The 27,769-nt window shown below is 33.5% G+C and overlaps 1 protein-coding gene across 1 annotated transcript in view; it reads right to left on the bottom strand.

The window, feature by feature from the left end:
• Positions 1-2,685: 2,685 nt before the first annotated feature.
• LOC133181572 (leucine-rich repeat-containing protein 49-like) overlaps positions 2,686-27,769 on the bottom strand; it is a 55,097-nt gene continuing 30,013 nt past the window's right edge. The window contains exons 10-17 of the mRNA XM_061316078.1: positions 23,428-23,511; positions 21,491-21,678; positions 20,870-21,016; positions 19,008-19,221; positions 13,952-14,137; positions 13,343-13,452; positions 4,549-4,687; positions 2,686-3,477 (exon numbers count right to left, since the gene is read on the bottom strand). Of these exons, the coding sequence (XP_061172062.1) occupies positions 3,277-3,477; positions 4,549-4,687; positions 13,343-13,452; positions 13,952-14,137; positions 19,008-19,221; positions 20,870-21,016; positions 21,491-21,678; positions 23,428-23,511 (1,269 nt within the window). The 3' untranslated portion in view covers positions 2,686-3,276. The remainder of the gene's footprint in view (positions 3,478-4,548; positions 4,688-13,342; positions 13,453-13,951; positions 14,138-19,007; positions 19,222-20,869; positions 21,017-21,490; positions 21,679-23,427; positions 23,512-27,769) is intronic.

Below are 27,769 nucleotides of genomic sequence, written 5' to 3'. Positions count from 1 at the left end.
AAATTCATCTAACCTGAGGCAAAACTTTCTGGGTATTAAAAAAAAGGTCTCTTATAGTCCTTTCCATATCTCCTTTATCCTTTTGTCCTTCACATTTACTGAACTTTGGATCCTCTATAAGATGGTCACCATCTCAATAATGTTTAGTAAACTGATGATACATGTAGCATTCATACTCATATATTTACATTTCCAATAAATTTCCCCTATGATTCTTTACAAAATAGAATACAGTTAATTTTCTCATGAACTACCATGAATGGGCATGAGTATCTCCATTGTCACGTCATAATACCTTACTTGACGTCAAAACTATAGTGCAAACTGTTTTGCTTTAAAAATGACAGCTGAATTGCGTTATTTATGGCAAATTATCAGAAAAATAATGTAAATATAAGAAATGAATTTAATTTTTGAAAATTCATGAGGTACATGAACTACAACGCTTCACGCTGGCATATTTATCATGAAGCGCTAACACGCTTCATGAAATATGCCGGTTGAAGCATCGTAGTTCATGTCCTCATGAATCTTCAAAAATTTAATTCATTTCTTAAATGTACAGTCAAACCTTATTATCTTTAACTAGGGACCAAGAAAAACTTTGATATTCAAGTGTTTGAAATACTAAAGTTAAAATGTGTCAAGAAAATATGGTTGGGACGTCCAACTCGCATCATAGTATTCAAGATATCTACATTCAACTGCAAAAACAAAATAAAAGAGCACACAGTGTTTTCTCCATTTATTTGACGGGGTGATGTCCCTTTCATACATAAAGTTCACACATTGCCTGCATACATTCAGTAAATAAACATTTAAATCGTATGATAATCATATTTATTATACATCTACTGATTTTTCCCAAATAAAATTAGATCATTAGATGTGATTAATTCTCTAGAAATTGCTGTGAATGGCTTAATCCCCATTTTTCTGTGCCTTAGTCAAGTGAGCTAATCCCTGCTTCAAAATTTAAATTGATATTGCTGTGAATGGATGAAATCTCCATTTTAGCATGCATTAGTCAAGAGAGCTATTCCCAGCTTTGAAATTTGTATCGGTATAATAAAACAATTAAAAAGTAGAGCATTTAGGGAGTTATCAAGATTCCAGTTCCCTGAGGCCAGGATTATTTCCCAAGGCAAAGCCGAGGAAAATAGTCGTGGTCAAAAAATCTTGCTATCTCCCTCAATGATATATATTTAACTGTATAATAACAGATCTGCAGGCATACCGTCACATAGAAATATCCTTGAAATAGATTTTCTTGTTAAGCCAGTATCTCTTTGAAATTTTTACTAATTACCACAAATAAATATTTAGATGATTTTTTTTAATGTAAATGTACAGCCATCCGACAGTTCTGATGCATAATTAGTCTGGATTCAAAAATAAAAATGTGTATTGGTTTAATTCATTGTTTAATAAATTAAGTGTTATGTTACCTGTTGTGTCCTGGTCTTAATTATGTACATTAACAACATACACACACTGAACTTTAATGCTTATGTGTAGTATGACATTGTATGCACTGCAAAAATCCATTTCCCCAAATTCAGAAAGCATTTTACCAAATTATCAACTTACTTTCTGATATTTTACAAATAAAACTTAAAGCTTGAATGACTTACAAACTAGAGACAGAAAATCGATTAAATTTGTAGACAAAGAGAAATTAAAGTTTTGTCAGAAAACTCTAAACTTGTATGTCCATCATCTTGAAAAATTGTCCACTGGAGCTATAAGTACAGCATGTAAGTATCCCAACATTTTTGTCTGAATTCACAAGAAATACAAAATCAGTTGTTATAACAGTAAAAAGACTTACAGGTCCTGTGTGGACATCATACAAATCCTATTCATGCATATTTTTTTCTTAAAGGTATATGCATAAAAATCAATGTCATATAGTCACCAGAAATGTCTCCCTCTGACATGACTTCTCTTACACCATATTCTCTTCACAAAACAATAATTTAATTCAGAAAAATTGAGCAGGATAAATTACTTACATACCAAGTATATTTTCATTCATGAACTTAAAATTTAGTGTGATTGTAGTTCTTTGTTATAATTTATGAATCAGAGCTGTTGGTATATTACACATACGTGAATTTGTATTTTAGAGGATTATAAATTTAGAGCTCAAAAAGCTAGGAGTAAGACTCTAACATGAATCCTTCTACAATAAGTATACAAAAAGTTATCTGTATTCCAACTCTCTCATACATACTGGAAACTCTGTACCAGATCTCTATGAAGTTAAATAATGCCAGGGACATATAAACTTCACTGTTTAAGTTAGAAAATGTATAAACATATAAATTCTAGTTCAAATTTGACTGGGAAAACAGTTAACATTCAGTTGATGATTTTTTTTCTTCATCATTTACCTGCCTTGTTATAAGTAATTATTTTAAATTTTAGTGTTCACAGGTGTTCACATTTCATTAAGATTCAGAGAAGCTGCAAGGCTAGACATTTAGAAGTGAGCCTTCTCAATTGCATTTAAAATACAACATTTGGACACAATACTTAAATGAGAAAAAAAAGAAGAAAAAGCAACATTTACTCCACCTTTCTGAATGATCTTCTATAACTTACTACCTTCTCCTGCAATACATACACAACAAGATAGCAATTATAAATACATGTAAATGCATGAACATTCATGCTTGTTGGCACAAATAAATTCAACGAGATACAGATATTGGTAATTATAAGGAAATTGTTTCTGCATTGAAGGGAGATAAGTCATGGAATGACTACTGCAGCAAAATAAGCTGGCATAAATAATAAAATATTTTACATTCTATACATGAAAGACATGGGTTCCAAACTTGACTGAGATACCAAAGACTTGTCTAGATGTATGTTTTATGCATGGCACTATAAATTACAAATTCTAAATTGACTTTTCATACACTTGTATTTCTCCTGATTACGATAATTAGGGCTCTGTCACCAGTCACCATAGAAGGTCCATTTGAAGGTGAACTCTTGACCCCTTCCTTCTAACCAACATCTCCATCTAGACTTCCTCCAAGTCAAACTTCTCACAGTGAAGGGCTGCCATTTTTAGCTGCCACTGTGTCACTCTTTTATAATTTTTATATATCCAATCTGGACCCTCCTCAAAAACAAAAACATTCACCATTTTATAACATTGCTCCACATCCTGAGAATTCAAGCACATAATTTATCCTACACCCTGCACCAAGTTGGCCATGTATGGCTACTTCCTTGTACACAATATCTAGTACCCTGGTATCACTAGCTTTTCTCTAGCTCCTCCAGACATTTTTTCATGTAACCCTGTGTGTCTGACATGTCTGTCACAGCATTATATACCATTTCATGGAAAATTAGTGGCCATTGTTTCAGAAATTCATTTTTCTTTCTATCCGTAAAAACAGTTTCTTTTGTTATTTCACTGATGTAGTTTTTGGCAAACTGTTTTTTATTTGAAGAATCCTGCAAGGAAGAATAAAATTATTAAACATTTGAAATTTACAACAATTCATTTCCAATAAATAGCAAACAGTCACACTAAAAGATAATGGAGGCTTGGACACTTGCTGGATTATTCTTAATGCATAAAAAGCACTAATATGAATTTTCACTTAAAATCTAAATATGGAAATACATCCATGTTAATTTTCCCCTCTCTATATAAATGAATAACATATACATAGTCATGTAATAAAAACACCTTAGATCTATATTAGAATCCCCCCCCCCCAATTTATAACAAAAATCTCTAACAATACCTCATTTGAGTCTTTGGTTCAGGTGAGCTAACATAAATATTCCTGCATTATACCCAGATTCTAAAAATAACCACTGTCCAGTTTCTTGGTCTCTTTTCTAATTTTCACGTGACATACTTTTGTCTTTTACGGTTCTTTACTGTTTTTACAGGTAACAAACTTGTTCTGTAACTTACCTGACTTTTACAGGTACATGTAACAGACTTGCTTTTCTCTTTAACTTATCTGACTTTACAGGTAACAGACTTGTGTTTTTGTGTAGATTACAGGTAACAGACTTGTTTTGTAGCTTACCTGACTTTACAGGTAACAGACTTGTCTTTTTGTGTAGATTACAGGTAACAGACTTGTTTTGTAGCTTACCTGACTTTACATGTAACAGACTTGTCTTTTTGTGTAGATTACAGGTAACAGACTTGTTTTGTAGCTTACCTGACTTTACAGGTAACAGACTTGTCTTTTTCTGTAGATTACAGGTAACAGACTTGTCTTGTAGCTTACCTGACTTTACAGGTAACAGACCTGTCTTTTTCTGTAGATCACCTTACTTTTACAGGTAACAGACTTGTCTTGTAGCTTACCTGACTTTACAGGTAACAGACTTGTCTTGTAGCTTACCTGACTTTACAGGTAACAGACCTGTCTTTTTCTGTAGATCACCTGACATTTACAGGTAACAGACTTATGTTTTTCTGTAGATCATCTTACTTTTATAGGTAACAGACTTGTTTTGTAGCTTAGCTAGGTAAACACTCTTTGTTTCTCTAAATCTTACCTGGTTTTTAGAGGTAACTGACTCTTGCGTTTGATAGGTCAGTCCTGACCTCCCCACAAATTCACCCTGAGATTTGTCAAGTTTTCCCTCCAAAATTTTCTTGGACTTGTCTTCACTCATGGACAGGAGCTGCTTTCTCCTAAAATAGATTTACAGCAAAGTCATCAGAAACTTGTTATATTATTATAATATTTATAATATTAATCATAACAAAGAAATTAAAACATATAATTTTATTTAAAATCACACAAGAATTTATTCATATTTGATCCTAAAAATGTTTGAACATAAAATCCCAAAATTTCCTGAGGTAAGACTGACATGTATTCTCAATTTCATCATTAATACAAGTGGAATTTATTAGAAACAGATTGCAGAAATGTGTATAATATACTGAAGGATATTCTTAATATCAAATATGAAATATCAAATATAAATTGATGAAATTTTGTTAAATACATGTACTACCGAGTAACTGTTGTGGAAAATCCCATCTTTTGAACCCTAACATTGAGATATTTTTTCAGTAATGTTGCGTGCAGTGTTTATAGCTAATCACAACATAAAGTGTGATAGTTTGAGTAGAGAGAAAGAAAGGTAGATGTACTTTATTTCACAAACATGTTTATTGTATCAATGAAAATATCACGGTTTACTGGATTATTTTGGTTGACATTGTCCCCCTGGGTCCTATCTACCCTGCTTAATCCTAAATAAATAAAATAAAAAGATTATAAACTCTTCCTGTCTAATTTCAGATTCAGGTTTTTAGGAAAAGGAAATTAATACATGTATTGATAATTTAAAGGAGATCTGAAAGAAACATAACAGGTGAACCCCCCCCCCCCCCCCATCTGCTTAAAGTAGTGTGTATTGCTGGACTCTGAATAAACAGATAGACTCATCTCCTTTGAGAATGTATGTGTTTTCAGCCACATACAGTGAACTTAGATGTACATATATCAGACCTGTACACTGTTCCTCTATATCCATAATTCATTTTATTTTCCCTTAGACTAAAATGTCATTGGTTCCAATGGTGACCCCAGGTGAGAATTTATCTGTGGCAATATAGTTCCTAACCATCCTATATTAGTAAGGCCAACATTTTTTTATTAAATGATTTATGGGAAATTTTTTTGAAAAATAGGGTCGGGGGGATAAATAAAAATAAAAATAAAATTGGAAAAAGTGTCTGATTTTTTTATTTTCATTTATTCGATAAAAATTGCCATATATATGGTGTGTAGCTTAAAATATGATAACCCCAACACAAAATTTAAAGTAGACTATTAAACCCTTATGAGAAATGGGGGAAATCTAAGGAATTTCATCATGTTTTTATCAAAATATTAATCATGACCACAACAAGATCACCAAAGAAAAAAGTTTATAATGAGAACCTCACTTTTCTCAAAGTACTGAAAAAATCATGAACCAACAAATCAAAAATGGAAAATATTGTTATAAAGAGAATCTCAATATAAAACCCTGAATCATGAATTAAACCTGTATTTTAAAACACGTACAGCATATGTTTATGCATATTAACAAACATCTGAAAGCTTGACAGTATTAACACATTAAATACCGTTTTGTTTGCAGTGTCTGTTTGTATCTATTCTACAACTATTAACACACATCAAAATATTTATGAATTTCTAGTCTGTATAGTGCTGCATGTGATCTTTTTAAAATGTTACAAGTTTGAAAACGTTTCTTGGATATGCATGCAAATTAGATATGTCACATTTTATTCTTCACAAATTTCGAACGCATATTTTTAATTTCCATTCTTTTATCTCGTTCATCAAAGGTATCAAAATTGTAAAAAGAGAACTACTGTATACGGTACCCACAGCGAAAGTGACAGTCTTGTCAACGTATCCTCTGATCAAATTAGGCTGATCATTTCTTTTATTTCTTTTTAACTCCAACTTAACTTCGTCATCGGACATACTCCAATTGATTTTTCTGTTAGCTATGATTGACTTGGAAAAACTATCGTGTATAAGGACAAAGTATTCTCAACTTTTGTAAAAGTTGACATTTCTGCATCCATGTTGGCACGTTTTATACACTTCCAAAACAATTGATAACAGATGTAAATTGACTGGATGATAATAATGGCTTTCAATAGACTTATTTGCACATAATTTTATTTTCTTAGTGCACTTGCATTGACAATCGGCGGGAAATTTAAAAATAAAATCAACAACAGGGACTTTTATTTTTATTTTGTTTTAGCCAAAATCGCAGTCGGCGCTCCTGTAAATCATTTAATAAAAAAATGTTAGCCTAATTATCAGTTTTTGTGAAAATAATTTCTCTCATATTGTGGTCCATGAGAAATTAAATCAATTAATAGGTTTTAATTGTTACTGACTGTCTACAGAAATATATTGGGCTGATCAATCTCAATACTGAAATTGTTTCCATAGATAGTAACAAACCTAATAAGTAATAATATCTTGTCAACATTTTCTTTACAATTTAGCACTTGGTGAAAAAATACTGATTTTGTCATAACCAATACTGAAGTTAGACATTCACGTTTGCAATACACCCTTAGTATCAAAATAAACTGTTCTATATGCAATAATGGATGGTAATTAAGGAAGAGACATTCTGAATTTAATTATCTCATTCATGGAAATATTAATACAGTTACCACTCTTAAGATGGCAGTACCTGAATCACAGTCAACTACAGATCAGACAACTGTATGAAAATCATTGCCTCTCAGTACTCTCAGTACTGTCATTAAGTTCCTGAAATGTCACAGCAAAACTGATTTTAATTCTCCTTCACAATTACTCTGATGTTGAATCAAAGGTTAACTTACAAGACTTTACTGAGGCCAACACATAAATGTATAGCTTTAGATATTTGTTAGTTAATTCACTAGACTTTGGTAAATAGTGGATTAAAACAAGGGTATAGTAAGGCCTCATGTCACTTCAGGGAAATTCTTGAACATTTGTGTTGGATTGGCTTGGTAGGTGTACTTTTCAGTTTTTCAGAGATTCATGATCATTTAATCAATAATAATTTTTCATGGTAATTGGTCATACTTTTGAGAAGTGACTGATTACATGAAAATAAGTTCTGTATTTAGACAACAAACTCTTAAATGTGTTACAATGTTAGGGAATAAATGATACACATGCAGTTATTGTAGGTAATTTTACACTGGCCAGTATATTTCCACTGAGGGAAGGCTGATTAATTGATTTTATGTTGTTTTATGTCCAGTTCAAGAATTTTTCACTCATATACCAGTGAAGAGCTTCAAATTCAGACCTTTACTCAGCACTCAGGGCCATTGAGCAATGAGGGATCTTTATCGTGCCAACACCTACCATGACATGGGGCCTCAGTTTTTAAGGTCTCATCCAAAGGACCCGCAACTTTCACTTCAAAGTGCTGAGCGCTTGGTGAAGGAACAGTTGCTACCTATTTTTCATTGACTTATCACGGCCATGTTTCAAACACACAACCTTCCGATCACAGAGTGAGCCAATGAGGGAAGAAGATGACAAGTCATTAATCAATGTTTACTATCCAATAAACTGTAACTAGAAATACTGATAGGACCTTTAAAGTATTCACAAAGCTACTGTCTTGAAAAAGTACTGGTATATATATCTGATGAGAGACTTCAAATACTTAAAAAAAATTTAAATTTAACTCGAAATGATTACTCCATGAAATATTTGAAATAGAATCTATTGACAAAAATGTCAATGGTAAGTAGTGCTCTGTTCTGCACAATCAAACTTTCAATTTTCAAAGGAATATTTTTAATACATAAAAGATTAAATTTGATATTCAGTGAGTGGGGGGGGGGGGGTTCCACTTGTAACTTACTCCCTGGGTTTTTTGGCCCTCCAGTCAGTTTGTACCACCTCAGAATGTGTGTGGACCTCTATCAGTTTTAGAGACACCTTCATTTCAGGAAGAGGCTCAAATTCTTGTAATCTTGTTGGCTCTGGAGAATGTCCCCAAACATTCCTGCTGAGTTTCGGTCGCCCAAAACTGTACCCACTACAGATGGTACTCTTCATGGCTGGGGATGAGTGACCTAGTGTTGGGGTCACGGACCAACTTCTGCGAAGCCTCGGTTTGGCTTTGATCTCCATCTTAGTGCTGATTGCAGTGACGTTTGACAATGACGATCCCATTGTTTTGTGGTTCACCATTTCATCTCTTGGAGATGTTCGTTTGGGAATGAATCCCACATTCATCTTAATGTACATCAAATCATCTGAAGGTCGCATTCTGTCCTTGTTTGCTGATATTTATATTTAGTATTTCCAATCACTGTATATTCTTCAAGGTTATAGCTCATTTTGAAATTTCCAAACATCGATTAATTGGTAGAGACAGGCATATTTTTATCCATACGTTAATATCCTATAAATTCTTATCTCTCTCCTGACTCAACAGAACAAAATCTTCAAACAACAGAAAATCACTTTTGAAAAAAAAGAATTCCAAGATTTTAAAAGCTTAAATCATTTACACTACAGACACAAATCCTCCATAAAAAATATATCAAAGCAGAAATTCCAAACTGATACCAATTCATGGTCATGCAGGCAACAAATGTACTTTTAACAAAAAGATCTTGGTAAATCTAGCCATTCTCCATTGTTTATGAGTTGAATTGTTTGATTATTTTAAAACTCCAACAAACAAACACTGATACACTTCTGCTGAGGGCCAAAGAGTTTGGTCTGTAGAGAAGAACACAAGTGTTGAGTCCGTTATACACGTTAGGTCGAATCCTTGCTGAAATTATATCTCTGTTTGATCTGCCATTATCATTCCATTGCCTCTGTTCAGATAGATACACATTGACAGATATCTACAGTCTATGGGATTACCATTCATCGGGGCTCGGGATGACTTTACGCTCCATCGAGGCACTCAATAGGACCAGCACAATAGAAGTGCGGACCCCGTTGTTACACAGTAGCTGATAGCTTCTGCATAAGTAATATGTATTAATTTTTACAAAGGGTATTTAAAAATTTCAATTCCTTGGCACTTCAATTAGTGCCATGTATACATATACTTATTACACCTTAGATAAACACAGGTAGACAGCCTACTGTTAGTAGGAAATGGCCATTGTTATTTTAGATTGTGAAGGAAAAGTCACTATTCATCATGGAATATTCCTCAATAATTAATGATACCACAAGATGTAATGCAGGCCAAAAACTTGTAAAACATAATCCGATTCATTGAAATATCATTGTGTGTTTTGTAGACCACCTTGGAAATTACTTGTTTAAATTGCACTAGAAAATTAAAGTGTTTAAACATAATAATTAATTTGAGAAACATTTTCAATATTGAAACATTTTTCCATCCGTCAACTGAATACAATCCATTAAATTTCCCTCTTAATTAAATGTTTTAATCTTGACCTTAAAAGCCCTGATAAGAAGGTGTTGAGGTGACAGTAAGGGCTTTTTCTTTTGGTAAGAGTGACAGACAGAATGTAAATTAGAGACGGTGTAGGCCTTATTACTTATCGCTGATCAATATCTCGTGATTGAAGGTTCCCTGTGATTAATATCGGTGTAACCACCGAGGTGGTAGATACATCGGTGTGCAGGGCAAACACAGTTATTTATCTTACCTGCCAAACACTGAGTCACAGAATTACATTTATAGCTCACCTACCAAACACTGAGTCACAGAATTACATTTATAGCTCACCTACCAAACTCTGAGTCACAGAATTACATTTATAGCTCGCCTACCAAACTCTGAGTCACAGAATTACATTTATAGCTCGCCTACCAAACTCTGAGTCACAGAATTACATTTATAGCTCACCTACCAAACTCTGAGTTACAGAATTACATTTATAGCTCACCTGCCAAAGGCTCAAGTGAGTTTTTCTGATTGAAGTGTGCCCATCATTTGTTTGTTTGTCTGTCTGTTAACATATTTTGGCTTCTCCTCCACAACCAATAGGCCAATTCCAAGCAAAATGGCACAAAGTATTACTGGTATTCATTAAAGGGAATTCAAATTTGTTTAAATGAAAAGACATCTTCCCTTAAAGATAATTCAAAAATGTTAAAAATAGGGTGGAACATTGAAAAATATTCCCAAGAAGCACTGAGCCAGAAGAGAATATAAGAGGAAAGCATTCCAATATTATGTTCAGATTTGTTCAAATCATTACCCCTGGCTGTGGGATAGGGTTACAGTAGGTAGTCAAAGCTTCACATAGGAATACTTATAAAGGAAAAACATAAAAATAACATTCTCTTCTCAGGTACAACTGGGGCACAGATAGTCAGAATAAGCATTTCTCATATAGTGTAAATAATCCATGTTTGTTCTGGGCTATAACATTGGGCACTCATATGGAACCCTCACCTCTCATTTTTCTCCTTTTATATGAAAGAGGTTCTAAAATAAAATAAGTAAATGAACCCCTGGAGTTAATTGATCCCAGTGCAATAATAACAAGAAGTCCATGGGCCACATCGCTCACCTGAGCACTGTGGCTAGGAAAAAAGCAAAAATCAGTTCAGTATTGAAAAGCTTTAATGCATAAGTGGTCCCAACATACCCCTAAAAAGGAACGGGGGGTGGGTGGGGGTATGATTTGAACAAAATTGAATCTACACTAACTAAAGATGCTTACATATAAATATGACCAATCATGGCTTTGCTGTTCTTGAGAAGAAGATTTTCAAATTTTTTTCCTATATACTCCTATGTAAAACTTTGATTGTCCATTGTAGCCTCACCCTACCCCAGGGAGTCATGATTTAAACACACTAAAAATCTACACGACCTAAGGATGCTTCCATATAAGTATGACCAATCATGGCTTTGCTGTTCTTGAGAAGAAGATTTATAAAGATTTTTCCTATATATTCCTATGTAAAATTTTTATCCTTCATTGTGGCCCCACCTTATCCCCGGGGGTCATGATTTGAACAATTTAGAATTTACACTATATGATGATGATTCCACTTGAGTTTCATCTCTCCTGGCCCAGTGGTTCTTGAGAGGAAGATATTTAAAGATTTTTCCTATATATTCCTATGTAAAACTTTGATCATCCATTGTGGCCCCACCCTACCCCAAGGGGTCATGATTTGAACAAACCTAAATCTACACCACTTGAGGATGCTTCCATATAAATAAGACCAATCATAGCTTTGCTGTTCTTGAGAAGAAAATTTTTAAAGATTTTTGCTATATATTCCTATGTAAAAGTTTGATCATCCATTGTGGCCCCACACCCTGGGGGTCATGATTTGAACAAACTTGAATCTACACTACCTGAGGATGATTCCACATGAGTTTCATCTTTCCTGGCCCAGTAGTTCTTGAGAAGAAGATTTTTAAAAGATGCCATTAATTTTTTCACTAATTTGTAATTATCTCCCCTTGGAAGAGGGTGTGGCCCTACATTTGAATAAACTTGAATCCCCTTTATCCAAGGATACTCTGTGCCAAGTTTGGTTAAAATTGGCCCAGTAGTTCTGGAGAAGAAGATGAAATTGTGAAAAGTTTACAATGACAACAATGACAATGACGACAGACAACGGACAAATTTCAATCAGAAAAGCTCACTTGAGCCTTCGGCTCCGTTGAGCTAAAAAGATTGCAGATACTTTCTTTGTCACACATTTGGTTAGACTCTCTTAATCTTACTTTTTATGGAAATCTCATTGTTATTTGAAATACTGTAAATTCCTGATTAAACACGAGAAATTTTTTATTGCATAATTTCGCAAGAGGCAACACTTTTGAAATACAATTACTCGATTTTATTTTTATATTGCTGAAATGCATGTAAAAACTCTGGATCTATAACCCTCACAGCTGCTGTGTCTTCAGGAATTAAATGGACTTGAAAATGTCTGAATATTAAGGCTTCACTGTGATCATTGCAGTTAAACAGCTAAATAGTTGGTCATTATTCAAATGAATTAAAACAAATATCTTAGTACACTTGTACTTGAGCTCTAAATGTTTTGATACAAGCCTGCCCACTGCCCAGTATGGATATTAACTAAATATACATATCTCTAAACATATGTATGTGGAGGAACTACAAAATGATGTAATTTTCTCTCTAGTCTATGTATTATGATGTCAAGAATTGTGTCAATAACAGTATCTTCTAAAATGTCAAATATTTCAAGCTGTATTTTAAATTTTCAAATAGAACACAACCTCTGATCCAAAAAGTACTAGTATATATTGCTAGAACTCTTACATCATTTTATGAGAACTCTCAGAAGATATTTTTGAAAGCATTAAGACTCTATATTAATGTTTGACATGGGACATTGGGTGACCATTCATAAATAGGTCTGTAGAGAGAGCCATTTTACACATAAAGTGAACCATAAAGCTCTTAAGGTACCTTGTCTATGGTTCTGATATTAGAATTAATTCTAATTTTTCTAACAATGTGACACAAATTGTACATATTTGAATCTCCTGACATAATGGCAAAGTTTAGTTTTTCTAAAAATGTGACACAAGTTGTATGTACCTGGTCTGTCCTGATGTAAGGATTTATTTTGTTGTGCATACCTGGTCTTTTCTTATGTAAAGATTTATTTTGTTGTATGTACCTGGTCTGTCCTGATGTAAGGATTTATTTTGTTGTGCATACCTGGTCTTTTCTTATGTAAAGATTTATTTTGTTGTATGTACCTGGTCTGTCCTGATGTAAGGATTTATGTTGTTGTACGTACCTGGTCTCTCCTGACTTAAGGATTTATTTTGTTGTACATACCTAGTCTCTCCGATGAGGGACAGAAGACGAGATTGTGGAAGCTGTGATGTTGTGATATGAGACACCGGTCCAAATAACTTTTCTGCATTAACAATATCTGCTGCCGATATCTGCAGAGAAAAACGTTATAAAATAATGCCAATCTTAGGGAAAACACACAATGAACGAGTTCTTGTCTAAAGTTCAATTTCTTTCCTTGGGACATTCATTCAAAATTCTACACAGCTGATTAAAACAGATAAAGTCACAAGCTATATAAAATTCTCATATACTGTAACCCCAGCTGAGCCCAGAAAAATGATTAGTTCAACAAGACTGGAATTTATACTGCAAGGACATACAAGATGAACAATTTTTCATATGAAAAATTTATTCTTCTGTATGAAAATACTTTTAGATTTAAAATATAAATTCTCCAATTTGATAAAAAATACTTAAGATTTTTAGTCTCCCACTCAGGACACAATGTTTTGTATATTTTAAAATATTATATCCTTGCTTTTTCAAGACAAAGTTTTTTTTAAAAAGAATTTTCTTTGCATTTAAATTTCAGTTTTGATGTCCATAGGTTTACAACAGATTCCAAGTAAAAAACCAAAATCTCCATACCTCGACATCGTTAATTTTTTTCAGAGCGAAGTGCGCCAGTCTGAAGATGACGTACATGCGCCACAAGGTGAACTTAGTGATGGGATTTCCGTCAAGGTTAATATTTAAATTATCCAGCCTCCGAACACTAGAGAGCGCATTAATTTGGTCCAGAGATCGGATATTTGTTGAGCTGAAGGTTATGCTCTGAAAATAAAGTAAGAGATGAAAGTGTTGATCCTGTCTAGTTACATGTATCTTATTGAAATCATACAACACTTTACATCCAAATTCAGTTACGTTGTACCAATCTTAAATTTTCTTGACACAAACAAAAAAACAATATTTTTGATGTGCTTGATATCCAAAAAGAGTGTTTTATTTAATAGAATAAAGGTATATATCAACATGGAAAAAAATTCAATATAAAATATATCATATGATTGAAGTACAATATGTAGACTACTGTATAAAAAAGTAGTTATCAGTGATAAGGCCAAATAAAAAAATATGTGTGGTTCCGGTTACACCTCCAAACAAATTAGGGTAGGTAGGTAGGGTTTTTTTTTTTTTTTTTTTTTTTTTTTTTAAATATAATAAAAGTCAAAAATATCATTGAATGTTCTTGAATTAACTATTGGTGATATTGGTGAGATAATACTATTGCTTCCTTTTAAGTGGAGACATTTGTAACTGACAAAACACTTGTACTGCGTGTTGAAACGATGTTGTCAAAGAAGGCCACCATTGCTGAAACTAAAACTAATACCGGAGCCAATGAGGGAAATCAGGGAAAATTCTGGAAATTTGAAAATTGTCAAAAAAAAAAGTTTAGGGTCGGGGGTAAAAAGTAGGGACGGTCGGGTAACCGGAACCACACATATTTTTTTATTTGGCCTAACTGTTAATGAAACATAAATCTGTATGCATCTCATTGGCACAAAAAGTACAGTGACTAAATGGTACGAAATTTTATAAAACCCTATAACCTTTCAAGCTTTCCTTGTTTAAATTATATAATTCTTTATTGAAATTATATAGTTTTGTAAGAAAAACAAGTATTTTCTGTCTTCTACAAATACAAAAATATAAAAATTTCAGTACAGCCTACAGAATTCAAACTATCCATTTTTTTGTGACCTGCATTATTATACCAGTCTCCCTTTCATATAGCAGTTAAATATGGAATGCAAATTATTCATCTAAAACTATCAAAGATGTCATTAATTTGATTTATCATAGTGATTTCAGAATGCTGTGAATTTTTTTAAAGGGCCACATAATCATCTGTTTTGTGAATTATGTTACATTGATTTTTGTTTGATAAGTATTATATTGTATCCAGGGCTGAATTTCTCTTTTTGTGATTAATATTTAGTAAAGTCTTTCATCAAAATATTCTTTTCATCAAGAGTTGACACACAGAAAACTACAGAAAATGTTCTCTACATTAGTAGTTATGAAATATAAAAAAAAATTATCTGAATTTGGGCTTTTAGCATTCCTACCTAAGTCTGTCAATGTGATTTGAGGCAAAATGAATTTTTCAAAACATCTGACTAAATTAAGTTTACTCCCTGATCTTTACATATAGCATCATCTTTTGGAATTCAAAAAATGCTCCCCCAAAGAATAAACTTCACTCAAAACTTTGCATGTGTTAACAACAATTTTAATTTTATTACTGTAAATTAATTCAAAAGGTATTGGAACCTGGAACCCCCCCCCCCCCCATAAAAAAAAAATACATATAAATACTGTTTGTAATATTGGTTTGTACAGAAACTAAACAATGAAGTCCTATATTCAATATGATATGAAAACTTCCCCTGAAGTAAAAACACTTACTTCTATAGACACAAACATTTAATGAATCAAATCCTACAGAAGAAATCCAGTATAGAGTTCTTCAGAAGCCATAATGATAGAAAATCTTCAGTTATCACAAACTCAAACAATCTGTATAATTTTCCACTTGATTATAAGAACCATTTTAATAAACAGGTTAAAGTCCTTATCAGAGTACAAGAAATACAACTGTAGTTAAATACAGAATCAAGTCAATAATCTACAGATCGAAGGCGAGATTACAAGATAAGGATTCAATAACCCCCATACTTATATAAAACTGCAGTAAGCCACAGCAACTCCTAAAAAATCCTTGAACACAACATCATCAAACTGTGGACATTATGCACAAAGAAAATCTCCAAAATGTTTATATTTCAAACAAAAAAGTCTCCACTGATTGACAGAATGTTCTCCGTGTTAGGGAGTAGCTGTTGTGATTTAAAATAATCTAAACAATATACTTAGAATAGTAATTTGAACTTTGTATAATGGAGTCAAATTCTTAATCCTAAACAGCTTGTGGGTAATATTGGAGTTTGCCCGCAGAATTAAAGGATTAGAATGCTAATGCTTCCAAATATTACTCTTGACAATGATTTACATTTCATGGCACTCGGAGGAGTGTAAAAACGGAAAGTATTTATAATTATCCCTACTTCATAATGCTAAACCTCCTAAACTTTTAAGTTAGAATTAATTGTTTAAATAATTTGTAATTACTGTCTTTATAATTGGTTCCAGTTTGATTTGACAGCCTTTGTGAATTCTGGGAAATCTGAGATTGTTTAATGGAGGTAAGGAAAGTGACTACCTTAATGTTACGTAATAAGGATTATACCTGTACCATAACTCTCCTTCATAAGGAAAACCATCAGGTTTGGATTTAAACCAGAAGTCTCTGTCAAGACTGTAGCTCTACTGGTTTGTACTTATAAGAAAGGACTTGGACTTAAAAACTTTGCAACAGCAATAAATAGAATAATTTTCATTGATTTAATCTCTTTTTGTGGCAAGATTGCAATCAGAATAAAACTGTAGGAGTAACCTTTTAAAAAAAATTAACAGAAATTTCGAAGTTACCATGGAAACATCATTCATCAAAGACAATTATGTACCTCAGTGTAGTCTACTTGCATGCCATTTTACATTAAAATCAGACCAAACTGTAGAAGGAGTAACATTTTGAAAGTATTTCATAGATATTTCTTATTTTTAGTAACCATGGCAACACCGTTCATCGAAATCAAAAACCGATATAGAGAATTATGCATCTTGGTGTAGTCTACTTGTGTGCCAATTTATATGGAATTCAGTCCAAAACTGTAGGAGGAGAAGCATTTTGAATGTCTTTCAAAGAAATTTTTATCTTTAGTAACCATGGCAACATCATTAAAAACCAATAAAAAGAATTATGTAACTTTATGTAGACTACTTGTGTGCCAAGTTATACTGAAATCAGACCAAAACTGTAGGAGGAGTAGCATTTTGAAAGTATTTCAAAGAAATTTTAATTTTTTTTAGTTACCATGGTTACACCGTTCATTGAAATCAAAAACTGTTAGGCAGAATGCCCACTTATTCCTACTAGTGATTTTTAGGATGTCCACTCATCCCTGCAAGTGATGTTTTAGAGTGCCCACTCATCCCTACATGTAATATTTTAGGATGCCCATTCATCCCTGTAAGTAATGTTTTTGGATGCTCACGCATCCCTACATGTAATGTTTTAGGATATCCACTTGTCTGTAAAAGAAATGTTTTAGGATGTCCACTCATCCCTACAAATGATGTTTTAGGATGCCCACTCATCAAATTTCAAACTGACGAAACATGCATAAAAGTTGTCACAAATAATAATTGGTTTACAGTCATTTGACATCTAGTGACACATACAACATGATGTGAATGGAGATTAGAGAGCTGCCGAGTATACTGACCTAATCCTACTTATGTTTAGTACTGATATACAGACCTAGTCCTACTGATGTTTAGTACTGGTATACAGACCTAGTCCTACTTATGTTTAGTACTGGTATACAGACCTAATCCTACTTATGTTTAGTACTGATATACAGACCTAGTCCTACTTATGTTTAGTACTGGTATACAGACCTAGTCCTACTTATGTTTAGTACTGATATACAGACCTAATCCTACTTATGTTTAGTACTGATATACAGACCTAGTCCTACTTATGTTTAGTACTGATATACAGACCTAGTCCTACTTATGTTTAATACTGATATACAGGACCTTATCCTACTTATGTTTAATACTGATATACAGACCTAGTCCTACTTATGTTTAGTACTGATATACAGACCTAGTCCTACTTATGTTTAGTACTGATATACAGACCTAGTCCTGCTTATGTTTAGTACTGATATACAGACCTAGTCCTACTTATGTTTAGTACTGATATACAGACCTAGTCCTACTTATGTTTAGTACTGGTACATACAGACCTTATCCTACTTATGTTTAATACTGATATACAGACCTAGTCCTACTTATGTTTAGTACTGATATACAGACCTAATCCTACTTATGTTTAATACTGATATACAGACCTAGTCCTACTGATGTTTAATACTGATATACAGACCTAGTCCTACTGATGTTTAATACTGATATACAGACTTAGTCCTACTGATGTTTAGTACTGATATACAGACTTAGTCCTACTTATGTTTAGTACTGATATACAGACCTAGTCCTACTTATGTTTAGTAATGATATACAGACCTAGTCCTACTTATGTTTAGTACTGGTATACAGACCTAGTCCTACTTATGTTTAGTACTGATATACAGACCTAGTCCTACTTATGTTTAGTACTGATATACAGACCTAGTCCTACTTATGTTTAGTACTGATATACAGACTTAGTCCTACTGATGTTTAGTACTGGTATACAGACCTAGTCCTACTTATGTTTAGTACTGGTATACAGACCTAGTCCTACTTATGTTTAGTACTGATATACAGACCTAATCCTACTTATGTTTAGTACTGATATACAGACCTAGTCCTACTTATGTTTAGTACTGATATACAGACTTAGTCCTACTGATGTTTAGTACTGGTATACAGACCTAATCCTGCTTATGTTTAGTACTGATATACAGACCTAATCCTACTTATGTTTAGTACTGATATACAGACCTAGTCCTACTTATGTTTAGTACTGGGAGAAGACTGGGATTATCTATCAAGAGCAACATACCTGTACACCAGGGAATCGGGTTCTGATTTTGTGTAAATGCTTTGCTATTTCCACAAAGTCTATGAACTTGAACACAACATGTGTGACTGTCCCAGCAGCCTGCACCCCCCAGTTCTTATCCAGAGCCTCCAAGGACTGGGGGCCATACATCGTCAGGCTGTCCCCCTCCAAGTCAGCCAAATTATTCAGGTCACTGGCATACCGACCTGGGTTCCTGTAATACAAGGTTTACATTATAAAATCTTGTAAATAAACAAATTTCCTAAAAATAAACCAGTCTGGGAATACACCTTAATTAGCTCACAATCACAAAATCAATAAAATCAATGATGAAATATCTCCACAGATAACTTCAAAGACATCTACCCAACAAGTTAATTAGGATTCAATAAGGAAAAACAACCTGGTTTTTAGGTAAATACACATTAACAGGGACTTTTTCCCCATCCTGTCTCTAGCCCTACAACTACGAGCGATCTCCATTCCTAGAATTCGCGACTATCCATTGCTTTTACCCTTGTGTGAGTCTCTGATGCTTGACTACAAACTGTATATAAGGAAATTCAGCTATCGGCGTCATCTCATTGTTTATCCACATTAATTATTGAAGCTGACTGTCTCTCAGATTATTTCATGCAGGAATGTACTCTCTACAGCAATGCTTAGTGAGACTGGCAGAATTCATTATAGGATTTATTGGGACAGAAAATGGCCAGGTTAACTCTTGTCAGACAGAGGGTAGACATAGATAAATTATACTCAGCAAATATATCTAGATTACTTTTCCATCAATATTAAAGAAAATGTTTTAAAAAATTCAAAATTTTTACGTTTTCCTCCAAAATTTTAACTCAATTTTAAGCATGCTGTTATACATACATTTAATACAATTCATTGGTACAGACACCTGACACCCTTAAAGGAATACCAATTAATAATTTTTAACAAACATTGCACTAAAGTAACTCAGGAACCAGAGGTCTCTGACAAGGCTGTAGCTCTACTGTTTACAATTAAAAGTCAAGGAAAATATTTACATCTGTAGCATTAAATGGTGTATATTTTATCTTCAGGTATACTGCATTTCATGGAGGAGACATATAATTATATGATCTATATTCAACACATATATATATATACCAACTAGAATGTTTTTAAGTACACTATAAAATATTTCTGCCCTCAAATTAATTCCAGGTCAAGGTGATACAGAGGTCTTCTTTTGGTGATGCATGCACCTTCAACATGTTCAAGCCAAATATCCTTAATTTAGGTAAAAAGGAAAAAAAACCTGGTACAGAAAATCATGATAAAATCCTGGAGATTTAAATCCATCTGAAGCATCTAGTCCAGTTAACCCTGGTTCAAGGTCACGAAACAAACTAAAGGCCAAAAGCAATATTTGTGTTAAATATGAGCTTTTTAAACCTTTTTTCTTTTTGTTTTTTTTCATAAGCAAAATATCAACAGTGATCTACCGATAAGTAGTTTCTATAGACAGAACCTAATTAAGTCAGGTGTAAAATAATCAAGAAACAACAACATGTTTATTTTACACCTGAAATAAAACTCACCAGTCACTACATTACTACATTATAAAGAAAAAGGATTCTTCAACTTTTTTCCTTCAAATTTTATGAATTTTTCTTAAAAAATTATTTAGTGCAAACATGATATATCTATTGGATAGTCTTAGAAATCACTTCTGGGAAAAACATTGCTTAGATTCTGTGTCTGATATACTCTCTATCCTGTCTTTTGTCTGGGGAAAGGTAACTCTAAATGAATGACTATATGAAAAAAGTTTTGTTGAGACTTTGCTGAAAAAAACAATAGAACTTATAAATGAATTGAATACTCACCCAAATATCATGGTTTCCTTGAGTTGGCCAGGTTTCTGGGCCTCAGATTTGAATTGCTGAACTAAGTTCCCCGTGCGGGGCCTCTCATCGGCCGTACTCTGAGCACTGCTCGGACGAGATCCTCCCCGACTGCTCTGTTTGGACTCACTGAAAAATAGGAATTATACTTCAATGATTTTCCACATAACTGTTACAGGAACAAGAAATGTATGCACAAAACTTTACTTTTATTTCTAAGTGTATTTATCATGAAAGTACTTGAAGTAAAATAAATGAACAAGTTCACTCAAAGCCTCTGATCTCGGATCCTTTGTGTTTTTAGTTGCATATTAATTATGGGAGGAAAAATAATATGTTTACCGTATTTAATTTTTATGATTTTTCATTTTCCTCTGTCAACTACCTAAACTTATAAGTGACAAAACAAAGCAATATAATTAAATCCATTTCCATAACAATCCTCCTATTTAGGAATGTTACTATATGCTCTGTGTTGTCATAAATATGTTAAGTCCAGAATTCATGAAAAATTAAGATAGTGGGATTTCAACCTACATCTTTAAATTTGACCCATGCCCCCCCCCCCCCCCCCCCAAGATCTTGGTAAATAAATCTGCTCACCTGTGTATGGACTCAACCTCTAAGTTTTCCTCATTGGATGGAGAAATCAGGTCTGAGTTAGAGACAGAACCTACATGGTTGGCGTACAGCTCTGGCATTTTGACGAGTTTTCCGGTCCGATTCATCATGGAGCCCTGCATCACTTCCCACTGTCGCTTGGCATTGTTAATGGCAAGACGTTTCTTCTCCTGTATTTAAGAATTACCGGATTTAAAATTGATTTTGCAAAGGACATCAAACAGTGAATTCACACACAGTACATGATATTAAAATTAACATAAGTATTTTTAACAAACGAACACAACCTAGGTTTTTTAACCATTAATTGTTTTAAAAACACATGCTGTTTAGCTATTAAATAAATATGTTATTAAGCATTGATTCATCTAGAATGTGTACGAACAGATATACTAAATCATTCCCTCAACCATATAAAAGACAAAGGCATGTAGTCAGCATCTCAAATAAATTATCTACCGATGAAGTAAAACGTCAAGTTCATAAACAAAAAGTGCCTGTGAAACAAACAACCCTACTACCAACTCCAGAATCATATAATGGAAAATACATATATGACCTTTCACCTCCTCATATAACCTTGAACATATAGCCTTGACCTTCAACTTGAGATTTATGTGTTACAGATTTCAGAGATTATCATACAAATGCCCAAATTTTTTACTGGGCAAAATTGAAAGCAGAAAAATCAACATACAGACCAAAAACAATATCACCCATCCCCAATTCTTGATCCCTTGGGGGGAGGGGAGGGGAGCAATAAGCAATGATTGCTACTTGAAACACTTTTTATGCAATTCTGGGGTTAAGTGCTTAGTTTTTGGGGATTAAGGTGTTTTTTCATCAAGAATTAAAAATTAGAAACATATCAAATATTCTAATTTCACTAGCCTGTTACACATACTGGTTAAAAATTAGGAAGCATTACTACATCTGCATGTGTAGGATAATCATGTTCTTCTCCCAGGCATTCACATATTACTCACTAAAAAACCCCAGTTAGAAAAAAAGCTTTAATGCTTGTCTGGATTCAGCCTTAAACTTTCAAACCAAACCTTCACCTTTCACAATCAAATAAAGTTCAAAAGAAGAAAGACCACAACATTTAACAAATTTATTTTAGAGTCAAATCCCCACAGAATTTATTATCATTTCACCATTGAAGCAAATAGCAAGAATACACATGTATTGACCCTTCAATATGTTTCATGAACTTATGTGATTTTTTTTTAAGTGTTCAAAACTTTTTAGTTTCATGGTCACAAATTAATAAAATTCCTAAAAAAAATATCTATATGTAAAAATTAAATGATGATAAAAAAAAGAAGAAAAAAAATACAGGAGTTAGAAGAATCTTTTAAAGGTTTAAAATCCACTAGAAATTATTGAGAGTTCATTTGAATAAACCTAGTATCATTATATTTTTTCTAAAACCACAGAAATAATGTATGGTAAACATGCATTTGTTAAAATTTAATTTCAATGTTCTAATATGTTTTAGTTAGCATTAAAAAAGACAGGTTTATCTAAGCTAGTTCATAACTGAAGAAAAAAGGCTGATATTGCTACAAAAATTGACTATACCCCTCCAGGCGGGCGGTCAGGTGTTTGTACCATCTGAGGGGGAAAATAGAAACAATCAAAGAGAGATAACTCTGTATTACTGAAAGAAAAGTCTATGACAAATGAATTTGTTGATAAATGACAATGAAATTGAGTCATTATTTATAAAAAATGATTGATTTATTTACAAGGAATCAAGTTTTTCCCACTTCATTCTACATTGATAAATACGACACAAAATATACACACCTATAAGGTGTTTAGTCCTATCAATGCTTGAAAACTGGTCAAAATAGTGGGCATTGCTAACAGGACTGTTTTGGTCAAATGATATATTAAGACCCTATGGAACTGACCTTCATAATATTAGTCCTGCTTGACTCCCTCTTTTTCTCTTCCTCCTTGCGTGCCATGACGAGGGCAATTCTGCGCTCCTCCTCCTAAAACACAACAAAGAATGATCATTAACCAATTGATTTAAATTGTGAAAAAAATATACCAAACACATGCTGTTTCCATACAAAATGCCTTTATCAATTGCTTTATCAGAAATTTTACAAATTCAATTTTTGGGGGAAACTTCCTTTTAATGTGCCAATATCATGTAACTTTTAAATTACATGGCAAATTAATTTTCTCCATTTGGATACAAAATCACTGGTAAAATTCCTAAGCCTTATTAATTTGAAGTATGAATGAGAGTTTTAAGCAGCATTGTGTATGGATGATCATTGATTCTGCTGTGAAGTTGTGACAGGCTGTCCAGCACATTTTTGACAAAAAATTAGGACAAATTTTAAGGATAACATTAAGAAATTTTAAGGCTAAATTTAGGAATTTTATAACTTAAGTACAGGAAGGGCATATTGACATGATACACACTGGTCAACTGCCTTTCACTGCATAATCTGCATACAAATTGCAAACATTTTGTATGAATGCATTAATTTTCAAAATTGCTTGAGCAGAAATATACGGTATATAAAAAAATAGGAATTGACATGAAAAATTAGGGGATTTTTAGGATTTCTCATTTAATTCAATATTTTTAAAGGAATTTTAGCAAAATTAAAAAAAAAGATAAGAATTTTTTTTTTTAGGAATTTTAGGGCCACTGAACAGCCTGATGTGAAATTAGTAGAGAAGAGCTTCCTAGATCTAACAGCACTTTTAGCATACTTAAAATATTCACCCAAAAGAGACAAAAAATTGTCTATCTTTCTCTCTGTTTAAATTTTTCTTTTTTCATTTGACTATTCAATATTGGCTAGTACACGCAAATATATAATAGCAAAAAGATTATTAAAATACGCTTCCATTGAGTTTAAAAATAAAGACTTTAGGCAGCAGAGCTCTTAGAGTTATAGTCTTTGATTTCACTTTATTTTTTTTACAAATGACTTATGTAATAAGACAAGAAATAAAAGATTCCTGATGTCCTCATGACTCATAGGAGGAGTGATATCCAGCCATGTAGCAAATTTAGAGGGGGGCCCAAGGGGCCTACTCCCCACTTTAGTGACCCAAAATTTAGTGTAGATAATTAAATAAGTATATTGCTTTTATCATTTATAATGTTTAGCTAAATAAGTTACAGAACTATTCAAAAAAGACCTAAAACCTGGGAGCTTCCAAAGACTTCACCCCCTAGTCCCCCCACTGAGGTTTTTAAGATGCCCCCCCCCCCCCACCTTTTAAAGAATCCTGGATCTGCCACTGATATCAATCAGTGTTTATCTATTGTACCATTTTTTCCCTGACCACAATAAACAAGAGGCCCATGGGCCTTGAATCGCTCTTCTGATAAACTGTACAACCTATCACTTCTTTGAAGCTTTGATTGATTGATTGTATGTTGTTTTACGTCCCATTCGAGAATTTTTCACTCATATAGAGACGTCACCATATACCGGTGAAGGGCTTCAAATTTTGACCTTTACTCGGCACTCAGGGCCATTGAGCAGTGAGGGATCTTTATCGTGCCAGCGCCTGCCGTGACACGGGGCCTCGGTTTTTAAGGTCTCATCCGAAAGACCCGCAACTTTCACTTCAAATTGCCGAGCGCATGGCGAAGGAACAGTTGCTACCCATTTTATCGACTTGGGTCTGTCGCGGCCGAGATTCGAACTCACGACCTCCCGATCACGGAGCGAGCGCTCTACCGACTGAGCTACCATGAACGGTTTGAAGCTTTGAAGTATCCTGTATATTTACATAAACCCTTGAAATTCCAATTCACACTCTGAGAACCCAAGCTGATTCTATGCCAATTAGTACCTGAGAGTTGGTCATGATGACCTACTTATCACTTGTCATTCTCTGAGGACCCATCAACTAAGTTTGATGATTCTAAGCCAATTAATACCTAAAATGTTTTTTAAAATTATAATCATAAAATTTTATAAGTAGGTCAAAGTGACCTACTTTTCAATTGTTTTACTCCAAGGACCCAAGATGCATCAACTGACAAAGTTTGATGATTCTAAGCCGATTAGTACCCGAAATATTTTATTAAAGCCATAAATTTTCCAAAAGTAGGTCACGGTGACCTACTTTTTAGTCGACCTACTCCGAAGACCCATGACACATCTACTGACAAAGTTTGATGATTCTAAGCCAATTAGTATCCGAAATATCTAATTAAAGCCATAAATTTTCAAAAGTAGGTCACGGTGACCTACTTTTTAGTCGACCTACTCCAAAGACCCAAGATGCATCAACTGACAAAGTTTGATGATTCTAAGCCAATTAGTACCTGAAATATTTAATTATAGTCATATAAATTGAAAAGTAGGTCACGGTGACCTACTTTTCAGTTGACCTTTTTTTAGGACCCAAGATGCATCAACTTACAAAGTTTTATGATCATAGGACTTAAAATGTCCAAATTATGCCTCTAAAACACTTTGAAATCGAATGCCTGCAAAGTTCAAAAAGTAGGTCACTGTGACCTACTTTTTAATAAATATGTTTTATGGCCCCAAGATGCATCATCTTACAAGATTTAATGATTCTAAGCCTCCCCGTATTCAAATTAATGACCTTAATTGTTTTAAAAAAGATTAGCCATAAAATTCAAAAAGTAGGTCAAGGTGACCTACTTTTTAGTTGACGTACTTTGAGGACCCAAGATGCATCAACTGACAAAGTTTGATGATCATAGGCCTTAAATTGTTCAAAATATGCCTCTAAATCATTTTGAAAAAGAATGGTCGCAAAATTTAAAAAGTAGGTCACCGTGACCTACTTTTGAGTCAACATGATATGAGGTCCTTAGATGCACCAACTGACAATATTTGATGATCCTAGTCCTTATAGTAAGCAAAATATCAACATTTTAATAAAATGTAATTTTTGGTCAACTTTGAAGTGACCTTGAGACCACGCCCTTTGCCCCAGGGTAAATCCCCGTGCAAATTTTAATCTACAACATATCCTCATCCTTTTGTGTAAGTTTGGTGATAATCTGCCCAGTGGTTCTTGAGAAGAAGATTTTTTAGCAACCAGTACTTTTTTTTCTATTTTCCTAATTATCTCCCCTTGTTAAAGGGTCACAACCCCAGTTTTAGTATAAAAGGGAGCCCTTGGGCCAAGGATACCCTGTGACAAATTTGACAATAATTGGCCAAGGGGTTCTTGAGTTATGGCCCATATTCTAAAAAGTTTACGCACACCGCACACCGCACAAATGGCCATAGCATTAGCTCTTTGAGCCTTTGGCTCAGAAGAGCTAAAAATAAATGACTTGGATTAGTACTGTATATGTAACTCAAACATAAAAAGTGACAGTTTGGTGCCCAGGAGAGGAAAGTAATGACATACAAAAGGTACCAGGATGTTTAGATTGAGGACCCTCCCCCTTAGCTGAAGGAGATTGGTGTCGCTACAAGACAGTGGGCGTGGCGCGAATGCTCTACGCGCTGTTGGATCGCAGGGCTTGGGTGCTGCAATCTTGGGCAAAATCTGGGCGTTTATCTGGTGCTGCTGAAACACATTGAGGAACCTGTTCTATATTTAATGACAGGGACTTTAAAGGAAATATCACTTAGCTAGATTTGGAATCAATAAAATCTTAGCTAGATTTGGAATCAATAAAATCTTTTCAAATTTAATCTTATCATTGTACCTCCAATCAAACATCCTGGATTTAAAGAGTAATTTGTATCAAGATAACAAATGTAAGGTCAAAAAATATTAATCTTTAATTATCAGGCACCACCTCAATAGGTAAAACAGTTTTATTGCAAGGGGGAATAACTAGTTTTCGAGTTGTAAAATGAAAATCAAGTCATTCCCCTTATATTTTATGAATAAACTTTTTATAACAGAGTTTTGAATAACATTTAAATTTATTGATAATAAAACAATAAAAGAGTACAAAAAGTAAGAAGTTCATGATTTAGTTGACAAGAAAAAAGAGATAACATTTGGTCCCCCCCCCCCCCAAAAAAAAAAAAACTACCTGCTGCACTTAATTTAGATAATCTAAAGATTAATTTTTTTTGGAAAAAAAAATCTTAGAACCTTACATGGAAATCAAACACAGTTCGAAGACTTATTATAAAATATACAACTAGAAGTATGTCACTTCTTATTCAAGAGTTTTCAGATTGACTAAATCTGTATTACACATAATAATTAGTCCAATAGTTGTTTGTGTTCACATTCTTCATATCATGTAAATTCAAATTCTGGTTG

This window comes from Saccostrea echinata, unplaced genomic scaffold (assembly GCF_033153115.1).
Source record: "Saccostrea echinata isolate AGI-Se365-2 ecotype Australia unplaced genomic scaffold, CSIRO_AGI_Sech_v1 ptg000009l, whole genome shotgun sequence".
NCBI classification, from domain to species: Eukaryota; Metazoa; Mollusca; class Bivalvia; order Ostreida; family Ostreidae; genus Saccostrea; species Saccostrea echinata.
This window is presented reverse-complemented; position numbering and strand designations above follow the sequence as displayed.